General features: G+C 40.6%; 1 protein-coding gene across 2 annotated transcripts in view; it reads left to right on the forward strand.

Annotated features, from left to right (window-relative positions):
* Nucleotides 1-7,973: 7,973 nt before the first annotated feature.
* The window catches only part of LOC111966110 (LHFPL tetraspan subfamily member 4 protein-like), a 12,433-nt gene continuing 5,820 nt past the window's right edge, over nucleotides 7,974-14,586 (forward strand). For both annotated transcript variants that reach the window (XM_023990531.2, XM_023990532.2), the window contains exon 1: nucleotides 7,974-9,073. In XM_023990531.2, coding sequence (XP_023846299.1) covers nucleotides 8,668-9,073 — 406 coding nt within the window. In that variant the 5' untranslated portion in view covers nucleotides 7,974-8,667. The remainder of the gene's footprint in view (nucleotides 9,074-14,586) is intronic.

Consider the following 14,586-nt stretch of genomic DNA (forward strand, 5'->3'; position numbering starts at 1 on the left):
ACCCCCTCAATAATATACCATGATGAATTTGTGGGATTAGAAATTATTTTCCAACCGTAGCTACTGGCTTCATGTGGCTTTAAACTACACAGGTCTATTAAATTCCTCATTTTATGATTTGATCCACCCGCTGCCAATTATGCTTTTGGTTTGGCCCGGTCCTCAGAGGCCGTGGTTTGTGAAGGGAAAAAAAGTTGTACAGGGCTTGTAAGGAGAACGGAGCAATATCTTCTGTCTTTCTCTCCTCTCTCTTCATAATAAACCCTTCATTCTGTGAGCTAACTTGTAACAAATAAAGAAGTAGTCACATTTAACATGGTCAATTCATCAACGAATAAGAATTATATAGAAATGTATGTTTTTCAAAGTGAGGATATGCGCATCTCGGTAACACTTTACTCGACACCCTGTTATGACACAGTCATAACCATGTCATAACCATGTCATAACATCTGACATTCTTGTCATAACCTGTCATAATATGGTCATAACACTGTCATGACCCTTATGTTTACACCTGTTGTGACATATATTGTGTTATGTTATAGCTGTTTATGACACCTACATAAGTGTCAAAACCCACAAGAAGTTTCCTTTCGTTTGAAAGTTTGTTTCTTAAATCTTTTGCTGTTGTAATGAATGATTTACACCTTTTTTTTCATCATATTTCAAATAACTTAAGGAAAATAGACTTTATGACACTGTCAAGAAGCATTATGACCATCATAACCATCACGTACATACAGTACCCTTATGTCAGTCATCAGGCAAAAAGAGGGTGTCTTGTCCTGCTCCTGAAGTCTGCTCCTCATTCATCCTAGTGATCAGAAACAGAACATTGGGGTAGGTGCATGACTGACATCAATGTGTGCGCAATTACAATGATAATTGAATATGGTCAATAAACAAAATGTTTTATAACATAAACATACTGTTGACAGAGGTTACGGTGTAATGGAATGTTTTGCCTTGTGTGGTAGGTTTTGGGGGTTTTGACACCCTTATGTAGGTGTCATAACCAGCCATAAAATAACACAATATATGTCACTACAGGTCTAAATATATGTCATGACAGTGTTACGACCATATTATGACAGGTTGTCATATTATGACATGGTTATGACCGTGGGGTGTCAAGTAAAGTGTTACCTGCATCTCGCCGTGTGAGTGGTATCTCTCAAAACGAGTGATAACGGTAACGGTTATACCGGGCTCAATTTTGTGAGTTCAAAGACAACTTTGGTAGTATATAAACTTTGCACCAACTGGCAGGCAGGCAGGCCAAGGAATTAGAGAAAGGCTGTTTCTCTGAATCTCAGGCAGTAGGGGGGGGGGGGGGGGGGAGTACTCCTCATGTTTATGCAACCTATAATCATCCCCTAAGACTACTTGCAGAATCACCTTTATATTTTTTCAATTTAGAAAATCGCCAAAATAAATTGTCCCAGTCTTCATATACAGATACGCAGGCATGTGACGTTGCACAACAGTAAGATGCTTTATTTCTCCTTCATCATTTATTTTGTCTTGATTTCAATATAGAAGGGAAACCAAATGTATTCTTATACCATATAGGAGTATTTTTTGTGGGGAGGTTTGGGGGCATATGATTTTCCCCCATGGTAAAAGGGGCCCCGGACAGAAAAGATTTGGGAAGCATTGGTCTAGCAAATGATTAGCAAAACCCCATGCTTCCAGCCTATTTATTATATCCACTATTCTGCAAGAATCAGTTAGGCTACGGTAATAATGTATATTGCTAAATAACACACCAGACTGATAATATTGAACTAATGTTGTTAGGCTCATTTTGTGGAGGGGAAAGTTCTATTTTAATGGTGTCCCTGTTATTGAATTCATTTTCTAGTAGAAATGTCACAAAGAGCTGATCTCAGTACAACAACAAAAAGTAATGCAACGTTCAATTAAACAGAAACAGTTCTGAAGGACCAGTTTAGACTGAGCAAGCTGATATGAATTCCCGAGTGTCTCTCTCCATGGTGGGCTACCAAAATTGCTGACGCAGGAAGGCGACTGTCTGGTTCATGCCAGGTGACAGGTGAGGTGAGTAGAATGGGCCCATTGAAGAACATCAGAACGAACTGAATCTGGCACAAGCAGAGCCTTACAAGGGCCGTTTCTAGGATCAGGCTGGTTCAGCTGAGCCTGACGAACACGAGACTCAATCTCCCAGGAGACAGCAGCAACGATGCAGGAGGATGGCATAATGGTCTCAGGCTCTGAACTTTTGTCTGCGGTGAACTGACGAGAGAGGGCATCAGGCTTGGTATTCTTAGATCGGGGGCGATAAGTGAGTGTGAAGTTGAATCTTCCAAAAAACAATTCCCACCTAGCCTGCCGGAGAGTTGAGACGTTTGGCGGTCTGGATGTAGGCTAGATTTTTATGATCCGTCCACACAATGAAGGTAAGTACTGAACCCTCTAACCAGTAAACGCCACTCCTCAAGAGCCAGCTTAACAGCCAAGAGTTCCCGGTTGCCTACGTCAACTGAAAACTAGCTGTTATTGGCTGAGAGGTTTGGTAGTCTTTTTATTATTGGTCTTTAACTAATGTACTGCCTGTTGATGTCACCAGGCAGGCCAAACTCCATCCCACCAAAACAGGCTGAAATTTAGCTGGTCTTTTCAAACAGCTCTTACACTAAAAGGCATTATCATCGTTTCACAATATTTCACAATATTAATTCAACCTCATAGTGTGTAAATAAATATAAATACTGCACTGGGCCTTTCAAGTACTACTTAACCCCTAAAGTCGATTGATGCCCTTGTGCGTCAATCTATGCTACATAACAAAAAAATCCCCATCAAAATCCGTACAGTTTAAACTAGAGATATCTGTCTATATGCATTGGATGCGTCTCAATCCACCCATATCCGTCAGTTTAAGCTAGAGATATCTGTCTATATGCATTGTGCGTCTCAATCCACCACATCCGTCAGTTTAAACTAAGAGATATCTGTCTAATATGCATTGGATGCGTCTCAATCCACCGCATCCGTCAGTTTAAACTGAGATAGTCTGTCTATATGCATTGGATGCGTCTCAATCCACCACATCCGTCAGTTTAAACTAGAGATATCTGTCTATATGCATTGGATGCGTCTCAATCCAGCACATCCGCCAGGGTCGCACCTCCGCATCTGCGGTGAAAGGTGGCAGAGCTAGAGCGGTGTTTGTCAGACCATAAGACATCTCGAAATTCGGTCTTCTCACAAAAACGGTTTGACTGTTACGACCCCCACAAGTGTCGGGCCTCGTCTGAAGGTAACCTGTACAGGTAAAAAAAAAAAATTGAAGTATGAAGGTAGTTTTGTGCCTACCGAAAAAAAGGGGTTAAATATGTGTAATTAAAAAAAAATTGCTCCTAGATTTAGGACAGAAACTTCAAAACTTATGATACATTTTTTAACTTTCCATTTTGCTATTTATGAATGTGTTATTCAATGCGTTTCTATGGACTTAGTATTAAAGGCCAAAATCAATATTTTATCAAATAATGTCTAAGACTAATATCTAAGAAGGAATTAAGTAGTTTTTTTGGGGTGTCTGTACTTTTCTTTACTATTTTACTTTTACTTCACTACATTCCTAAAGAAAATATGTACTTTTTACTCCATACATTTTCCCTGACACCCAAAAGTACTTGTTACATTTTGAATGCTTAGCAGGACAGGAAAATGGCCCATTTCACACACTTATCAAAAGAACATGTGGTCTTCCCTACTGATCTGGTGGACCCACTTAAAGTGGTACTCCAGTCTCCTTTACACCTCATTTAACACCTGATTTACTTAACAAAACGGACATCTCAATAGGTGGTCCAGGTATGTTATGACATAGCACAAGTGGGGAAGGGGCCTTTACTCTTTTGTTCTCTGTTGCTCCTCAAGCAAGAGGGGAGAACGATGACATCACAAATTCCCATCAAACCAACTCCTTGAAGTGTGCAGTTGTGTCAAAAAAAATAATATGTACTTTACTCTGTTTATACTTGGGATGTCGCTTTCCAACATTAAAAGTAAAAACAACGCTGGAGGATGTCTTTAACACAAAGGCATTGTTTGTAATTGATGTCTTAGTGTTAGTGTGCCCATGGCTATCCCGTCAATAAATAAAAAAACAAGGAAATCATGCTTTCTGGTGTACTTATGGATTTATAGCATTTACTTTTGATACTTAAGTATATTTTAACATTTAATATTAATTTTGATACCTAAGTATATTTAAAACCAGATACTTTGAGACTTACTTTTACTCAAGTATGACAATTTGGCACTTATTCTACCACTGCCGAGTTGCTGATTTGGTTCTTTGTGCTGAGATTAGACAAATTGTTTCCAGACATGGCCTGAAATAGATGTAATGAAATACTGCCCTCTGGTTTTACTAAACAGAAGTGCCCCTTTTTTGTATCTCTAGCAGACACAATATTCTTGCAGTTCCTTCTCTATCCAGCAGGTGGAAGCATATGATAAGACTAGTGTGAATTCACACAGAGGGAACCGTGGTTTCAGATGTAGCTAGTTTTAGAACGAAAATATGTTAAATTAGTCCCTAGAGTAGCCACAGACCAGATAAACATAAAGCCACTCAAAAGGGTCAAGCATAACTGTGCACATACATATTAACACTAACACATACATATTAACCACATCATTTACACTAACATATAAATAAATATTAACACTAACACATACATTATTAACACATATTAACACTAAACATATAAATATTACACACATATTAACACTACACATACATATTAACACTAACATATTACATATAACACATATTAAACACTAACATATAAATAAATATATACACTAACATATAAATATTAACACTAACATATACATATTATTTAACACTAACATACATGTTAACACATACATATTAACACATATTAACACTAACACATACATTATAACACATATTAACACTAACACATACATATTAACACATATTAACACTAACACTACACATACATAGTGTAACGACCCTGGGTTTATAAGCGTGGAATCGACTCTGCCGCTCGAGCATGCTTTTGCGGCACAGTCGATAGCGCGCCGGACCTCGGGCTAGAAGGTCGAGGGTTCGAGACCTGCTCCCTGCCTGTTTCATTACAATATTAACACTAACACATACATATTAACACTAACATATACATATTAACACATATTAACACTACATATACATATTAACACATATTAACACTAACATATAAATAAATATTAACACTAACACATACATATTAACACATATTAAACACTAACACAACATATTAACACATATTAACACTACACATCTACATATTAACACTAACATATACATATTAACACATATTAACAATAACACAAACATATTAACACATATTAACAATAACACAAACATATTAACACATATTAACAATAACACAAACATATTAACACATATTAACACTAACACATACATATAACACTAACATATACATATTAACACATATTAACAATAACACATACATATTAACACTAACATATACATATTACACATATTACAATAAACAACAACATTAACACTAACACATACATATTAACACTAACATATACATATTATTAACACATACATATAACACTAAACATACATATTAACACTAACATATAAATATTAACACTAACACATACATATTAACATATTAACACTAACATATACATATTAACACATATTAACAATAACAAACATATTAACACTAACACATACATATTAACACTAAAACAAACATTACATATTAACACTAACATATAATATTAACACTAAACACATACATATTAACATATTAACACTACAAACATATTACATATTAACCAACATATTAACAATAACACAAACATATTAACACTAACACATACATATTAACACTAACACATACATATTAACACTAACATATAAATATTAACACTAACACATACATATTAACATATTAACACTAACATATACATATTAACACATATTAACAATAACACAAACATATTAACACTAACACATACTATTAACACTAACACATACATATAACACTAACATATAATATTAACACTAACACATACATATTAAACATATAACACTAACATATAACATATTATTTAACACTAACACTAGACAGAAACCTGAGCACAACATACAGATATACACTCTGTGGCATAGAAACACAAGTGGGTGTTGCAGTTGCCTCTCTCGGTGCATGCTGAGCACAGAAATAGTAACAGCCTCTGTGAAGGCTGAATGTATCCCACCACTATGTGTCTGTGAAGGCTGAATGTATCCCACCACTATGTGTCTGAAAGCTGAATGCATCCCACCACTCTATGTGTCTTGTAAGGCTGAAGGCATCCCACCACTGTATGTCTGTGAAGGCTGAAGGCATCCCACCACTGAATGTGTCTGTGAAGGCTGGAGGCTGAAGGCACCCACCACTGTATGTATCTGTGAAGGCTGAAGGCATCCCACCACTGAATGTGTCTGTGAAGGCTGAAGGCATCCCACCACTGAATGTGTCTGTGAAGGCTGAAGGTATCCCACTACTATATGTGTCTGTGAAAGCTGAAGGCTGAAGGCATCCCACCACTGTATGTATCTGTGAAGGCTGAAGGCATCCCACCACTGTATGTATCTGTGAAGGCTGAAGACTGAAGGCATCCCACCACTGTATGTGTCTGTGAAAGCTGAAGGCATCCCACCACTGGATGTATCTGTGAAGGCTGAAGCTGAAGGTATCCCACCACTGAATGTGTCTGTGAAGGCTGAAGGCATCCCACCACTGTATGTATCCTGTCCTTATTCAACTGCTGCACTGCATGCCTCTCTCAAACTGGCTGTGCTGCATCACGCTGGAAACTCCCCTGCTATTCCCCAGTGTGTTGGTTTGTGTGTGTGTGTGGTGTGTGTCAAATCAAATCAAAGTTTAGTGTGTGAGAGAGAGAGAATGAGAGAGTGTCTGTGTGCATGTGTCTGTGTGTATGTATAGCCTCTCTTTCTCTGTGTGTGTGTGTGTGTGTGTGTGTGTGTGTGTGTGCTGTGTGTGTGTGTGTGTGTGTGTGTGTGTGTGTGGTGTGTGTGTGTGTGTGTGTGTGTGTGTGTGTGTGTGTGTGTGTGTGTGTGTATGTCAGACAACATGGTGGGGTGCAGTGGAGCTCCTTGGCCTGTCCTGTTTGTTTGTTAAACCATGTGGATAAAACGTGTGTGCAGTCTCAGGTGGAAGCCTCTGACCGATTTTAGACGTTCTAGGCTTTTCCTAATGCACTGATCATTCTGATCCTCCTGTGATTCTCTTATCAACATATATGAATTCGTAAAACATTCGTAAAACAATATGTAGGCCTACTGAGGCATGACCTCTTGTCCTAGATATTCATGGTAATGGCAGATGAATTTTCCTTAATAGCTTTGAGAGGAGAAACCAGCCCAACAACAACTGCTCCCAGGGCACCGATGATGTGGATCTCATTAAGGCAGCCCCCCCCCCCCCCCCCCCCCCCCCCCCCCCACCTCTCTGATTCAGTGGTTGGGCTAAATGACACATTTCAGTTGAATGCATTCAGTTGTACAACTGACTAGGTTATCCCCCTTTCCCATCTCCCTAACAATACTTAACAAGATTCAAACAACATATTAAATCCAACCACTTCCCATTCTACTTGCTGATGGACACCTGACAATGGATCGTCTTGATTACCATCATTAGAAAAATACATATTTTGCCTTCTGTAGTCCGGCCTATGTCTAATCAAAAATGGTCAACCTAAACCTGAAATAAAATACAATTACGCTTCTTTCCACATACAAACAACCGTTACAATTATATTAAATTAATAAGTAGGAGTGGGGAATGTTTTCATGCAAATCCATATATTGTGCACGCGCCGTCATCAACAGTGCTCAGCATCTTCTGAGAGCTGCGCGAGGGAGAGAGGAGGAAGAGGGGGAGAGACGGGGAGAAGGCGCAAGACAAACAGGGGAAATCACAATAATGGAGTGGCGGCGGAAGAGCTCGGACTCTTCATATTTGACATTTTCATTTTCTGTAAATTGGATCTACATTCTGTCTTAACGGGCTGTGCGCCGATGTCTCCAGTAGCCTAGCTCACCTAGCTCAAGAAGCCCTCCACGGCTGCAGCAAATGCTACACGCAAACGGGGGATCCACCACTGGCACTAGGCAACGGTTTATCAATTCTGGTGGGCTTGAGTTAGAATACTAAAGGACATATTTTGAAGGTAGCATTGGTTGAGTAGATTACAAACCCATTGACCGTTTTACTGTGAAATATTGTATTTTGGACTCCACTTGTTTTTTCCAAAAAGGAAATGTTAGGCATTATAAATTATTAATTAACAGTGTATCTATTCGTGTCTCTTTTCAACAATGTGTAACCATGTAGGTTCGCAGGTTGAATGTACAATGTTTTGGTAAATTAAAATAAAGGCTAGTTAATAATAATAACAACCACAATAATAATAATAAATCAACGTCTTTGAAATGGATTTCTTCTGAATAGCTACATTGCTACCAAATTACAAGCACACCTTTGGCAACTCGTGGAAACAACCAGAGACGAGCAAAAACTGTGAGTGAGTCACTGAAATAAACTTAAGAAACCTATAGTGGAAAACATGTTGCCTTCACAAGAAGCAGCCAAGATTTACCATGACAACTACATGCGGAACTCCCGTGCCATCGGAGTACTCTGGGCGATATTCACCATATGCTTTGCCATCATCAACGTGGTTGTCTTCATTCAGCCCTACTGGATCGGGGACAGCGTGAGCACGCCGCAGGTGGGTTACTTCGGTTTGTTTCACCAGTGCGTTGGGAGTGGACCGCCCAACCGAGAGCTCGACTGCACGGGCAGCTTTATTGAGTTCAGCTCCATCCCCTCCGGTGCCTTCAAAGCGGCCTCGTTCTTTGTACTGCTGTCCATGATTCTGATTCTGGGCTGCATCGCCTGTATGGCGCTCTTCTTCTTCTGCAACACCGCCAGCGTCTACAAGACCTGTGCCTGGATGCAGCTCCTATGTGGTATGTATAAAACCAGTTACACAATCTTGTTCCAGCGCATTTAATCACAGACATTCATGCAGGCACTGATTTAATTTAAGGAAATATCATTGCCTGATGATAAACTGCCCCTGCACTTGGATATTTATGACATTTTCGTTGCGTTCTAAAGAGGATTATCGGTATCTGCAGATAAGATGTAGGCTATGTTTGATTCATTCATCAATTCAATCAGTTAGATAGTGTTGTAGTGCCAAATCTCCAGGTGATTGTGGGGGATTTGGGTTGATGAGATTACAATGTGTTAATGTGCTTTTAAATTATATTTGGGGATATGATTTTCACTGGTATGTCCAGTCCAGATGACTGCAAACACATGGATCTGCAACACTGGTTACATGTTACATGCAAACAACCTTGTCAAAACATGCTGCTTGTACTGTTACTATTGCTAAGGATGTTGGGTTGGATCTAGAGGCAGGTTAGATTCACCTCGCCACAAAAAAATGTTTTTACTTCACATTTCTACACAGATTCTAGGCTCAGCTGGCTTACTGGCAGTGGAAGTTGTCTCATCATGTAGAATCCGTCTGTGGTACCATTGTCTCGCAGTCATGAGTCATGGAGCTGTGGGAGGAAGACAGATATCCTATAGGCTGCCACAATCACCCACATTGAGCTCATGAGATTGCAGATGAAGCATTCATTTGCTCAACAAATCAATCTCAAAAACAGGCAACACACAACAAAAGGCCTCCTTGTGTTGGGGTGGATGTATTCCTTCACCGAGAACCTAACCACACAGAGAGCTGCCCTTCTGATAAATAGAAGGGAAAAAAAACAAAATGAGAGTTCTCATTTTCCGGGATATGAAAATTGGGCGTGTCTATATGGAACTAAATTCACTCACTCCCACTCAGATCTATACGTCTAGGAGCTTCCAGGGCAGGTGATATACACCAACGTGTGGGAGTAAGATTACCACAACAGTCAGCAAACGGAGAGAAGAAAAATATCAGCAGTTTATTCACTTTCTACTGTTGTTGTCTTTATCTGCCCACTCTCCTTTCTGATCCGCAGAGTCAGTTTCACAGGTTGGAGGAACGATCAATCAGCAAGAAACAGAGTTTCCATGACATACTCTTTCCTCTTAGGATGCCGGAACACTGTATGCACTCTTATGAAATGAGACAAAAAAAACATGCATGAAGATATCAATGCTGGTATTCACAAAGCAAGTGCACACACCTGGGTCTATTTATCTGACCATCTCTGTGTTTGCGATTGAGTCCCTTTCCCAGTTGCTGATGGATCAACTCCATTTCGGTACAGGCCTTGTGATGAGGCTGCCTTGTGTACAGCTAAGAGGCCTGATAGTGTTGGCTTTTGGAAGCCTGATAGTGTTGGCTATGGGAGGCCTGATAGTGTTGGCTATGGGAGGCCTGATGGTGTTGGCTATGGGAGGCCTGATGGTGTTGGCTATGAGAGCCCTCATAGTGTTGGCTATGAGAGGCCTGATGATGTTGGCTATGGGCCTAATGCTCTCTCACTACTGAGGAGATGCTAGTTTAATAAGCTGCTGTATCCTGGGCCGTGGCGGAGAGCCGTGGCAGTGTGTGGTGCCAACAGCGGGCTGGAGCTGGGCAGCGGACTAAGAGGACCACCTGCTCCTCCCAGTGTCCATGGGGACGACCATCATACCCCATGATTCTCCTCCCGGTGTCCATGGGGACGACCATCATACCCCATGATTCTCCTCTTTAGTCAGGAGAGGTCAATGTTGTACTGTTTATACAAAACCATAAACTGTACTGTTCTCCCATTCTCCCTTTGCAGCTACATCATGGACAGAGAAGTTAGATGACAAGACAGAACATAATGACGCAGCTTTTCTTTCTCTCTTTCTCAGTGAGTTGATATGACATGATCTCTGCACTGTTTGTCCTGCTCCACTCTCTCGCTCTCCTAGCAGTGCTTCTAGACAGCAGACCCGGCGACCGCTCCCTTAAGTCTTTTCACTGGTGCCCTGCAACTGTATTAGACGGCAGCAGGAGAAATCACACATTCCATTCCAAACACATCGAGAGAGGGATGGAGAGCATACTGACAGAAATAGAAACAGACAAAGTCATAGGGCCATGAAAGTGTAGTAAAACATTTGTGTAGTAGAAATAACATTTCTACTACAGTACATAATTACAAAAGAATAGCCTGATTTCTATGGGCCGGTGGTTTCCAACTCTATTCCCCATCTCCCACATGTCCTCCAACTCATCTCTCCACTGATTTCCTGACCCTGTTTCTCTAAAAAATTCAACTCTGCTCGGTGTACTACTAGCTATTCATGTAGCAGCATACCATATGCCCGTTCAGTTACCTCAGGGTTTTACTACTGTTTCTGGCACTGAACAAGGTCCTGAAACTGACATCTAAGGCCGTGATACACTGGCAATTCATTGAGGTAATATTTATGAGCAATGTTGCTGGCAACGGAGTGGGGTGAGACACTGTAGCAATGATGAGCAATGAGCACATGGACATGAATAATAGATTTCACATGAAGAAGCACATATCAATTCCCCTATTTATTTACTAATCTACTATAGCTTGTTGTTGCCAGTTGACTGACACATCTGTACTGAGATTTATCAGCTAACAAACAAGCAACAAAGAGGTGTTGCCGCTGCCCTGGGCATCCACTCAACCTACTGCCAGTCAAGTCAATGGCAACGCAGACATAAAGATAACTAGATTTAGAAAACGTTTTACATCACAAATCTAATCTAGGAAGTATAAATGGTATTCATCAAGCTAGCCAGCTAGTTAAACATACAAAAACAATCTAAAACCTAATGTAAAATCTACATGGCTAGCTATCTAGCGAATTAGCCTGTTTGTCCCATTGACTTAGCATAGGTTGCGGCTAGCATGCTAATAGATTAACATGCGCACCACCACGGATAATTTCGGCAGTAAATAACATTTTACTGCAGTGGGCTAAATCAGGATCACACAGAGTGATTATTGTTAGACGTATACAAGGGATAAGGTGGGAGCAAAGCACACTGTGTGCTAGCTTAGCCGTCTAGTCCTGAGGAGTTCTCTGGGACACAACAGACGGCAGGCGGGGGTCGACACCGTGTGCTAGCTAACTAGCAAGTTAGCACACGGAGTCACTAACTAGCGTTCATATATAGGAACCAATGGGGTGCTCGAGGGGTCGTTCATGCAGGAACCAATGGGATTCTCAAGGAGGGATTGTTCGTGAAGGAACCAATGGGATGCTTTAGGGGGGTGTGTTCCTGAAGATGCAGGAATACCCACATGCAGGAACGCCACGAATTGTGGGCTGCAGTTGCACACTATTGACCATTGCTGGCAACATTGCTCAGCAATATTGCCTCTCAAAGTTGCCAATATATCATGGCCTTCAGAGAGAGAAGAGAAAAGGAAGCAGCAGTTTCTGCATGACGTGTATTTTATTGATCACACAAGGCCTGACAATAGACAGGGGATTATCAAACTTTAAGGCGAAGATGGCAGAGCTGTGAAAATAGTTTCATGTTTGGGTTGACCTCTAATCAGATAGAAAACAACTCCAAGTTGACACAATGGAGAATGGAACAAAATGAAACTAAATGTGGATCAGCTTTCACATACCCTGGATGAGAGGAGAAGCTCTGAACCAACATAGCTTGCTGTACAATGGGATTCCCTTCACCCGTGGACCCTTTCTTCACGGACAAGAGCTGTATGCTCCCAAGGGGTGTGTGTTTGAGAATGACGCTGTGCCACTGCGTTAGCAACATGGTCCACGTGTATCTCCCGTTCCGCCTGTTCCTCTCTCTCCCGCTCTCTCTCTTTCTATCCCCATCTCTCTCTTTTTCTTAGCCTCTCTCTCCCGCTCTCTCTCTTTCTCTCCCATCGCTCTCTTTTTCTTATCCTCTCTCTCCCGCTCTCTCTCTTTCTCTCCCCATCTATCTCTCTTTTTCTTATCCTCTCTCTCCTGCTCTCTCTCTCTTTCTCTCCCATCTATCTCTCTTTTTTCCTTGCTCTCTCGTCTCTCTCCTCTTTCTTCCATCTATCTCTCTTTTTTCTACCTCTCTCTTCCTCGCTCTCTCTCTTCTCTCCCATCTATCTCTCGTTTTCTTATCCTCTCTCTCTCGGCTCGCTCTCTCTTTCTCTCCCATCTATCTCTCCTTTTTCTTACTCCTCTCTCTCTCCGTCTCTCTCCTCCTCCTCACTCCCGGTATCTCTCTTTTTCTTTATTCCTCTCTCTCTCGGTCTCTCTCTCTTTCTCTCCCATCTATCTCTCTTTTCTATCCTCTTCTCCCGCTCTCTCTTTCTCTCATCTATCTCCTTTTTTTTATTTCTTACCGCTCTCTCTCTCTTTCTCTCCCCATCTATCTCTCTTTTTCTTATCCTCTCTCTCCCGCTCTCTCTCTCTTTCTCTCCCCATCTATCTCTCTTTTTCTTATCCTCTCTCTTGCTGTCTTTCAATTTCAATTTAAGGGCTCTATTAGCATGGGAAACATATTTTACATTGGCAAAGCAAGTGAAGTAGATAATAAACAAAGTGAAATAAAGAATAAAACAATTAACAGTAAGCATTACACTCACAGAAGTTCCAAAAGAATAAAGACATTTCAAATGTCATATGTGCTAATAGTTAAAGTGCAAAAGGGAAAATAAATACTGGTTGCTCTTTTCTTGTGGCAACAGGTCACCAGTCTTGCTGCTGTGAAGGTATTTCACCCAATAAGTATAGGAGTTTCTCAAAATGTGATTTGTTTTCTAATTCTTTGTGGGTCTGTGTAATCTGAGGAAATGTGTGTTTCTAATATGGTCATACATTTGGCAGGAGGTGTGGAAGTGCAGCTCAGTTTCCACCGCATTTTGTGGGCAGTGTGCACATAGCCCGTCTTCTCTTGAGAGCCAAGTCTGCCTACGGCGGTCTGTTTGTGTTTGTGAACAGAGCCACAGCACCAGCTTGCTTAGGGGACTCTTCTCCAGGTTAATCTCTCTTTAGCTGATGGTTTTGTTATGGAAGGTTTGCTCTGTATAAGTGCATGCAGGTGAAAGTGTTTTCCATAAGGTTGCAAAGGGAGTTGTTGTAAGAGTGGGTTTACATAGAAATAAAGAGGAGAGTTTATGCCGGGGGATAACATTTAAATTTGAGTCATTTAGCAGACACTCTTATCCAGAGCATTTTACAATGCATTTAGAAATGATTAATACCCCTCTACACACAATACCCCATAATGACAAAGTGAAAACATGTTTTTAGAAATGTTAGCATATTTATTGAAAATGAAACACAGAAATATCTCATATCTCACCCCTGAGTCAATACCTGTTAGAATCACCTTTGGCAGTGATTACAGTTGTGAATCTTTCTGGGTAAGTCTCTAAGAGCTTTGCACATCTGGATTGTTCAATACTTGCACATTATTCTTAAGCAAATTATACAAGCCATTTTAAAGTCTTGCCATTTGATTTTCAAGTTGATTTAAGTCCAAACTAGCTCATTTACT

This window comes from Salvelinus sp. IW2-2015, linkage group LG7, assembly GCF_002910315.2.
Source record: "Salvelinus sp. IW2-2015 linkage group LG7, ASM291031v2, whole genome shotgun sequence".
Classification (NCBI taxonomy): domain Eukaryota; kingdom Metazoa; phylum Chordata; class Actinopteri; order Salmoniformes; family Salmonidae; genus Salvelinus; species Salvelinus sp. IW2-2015.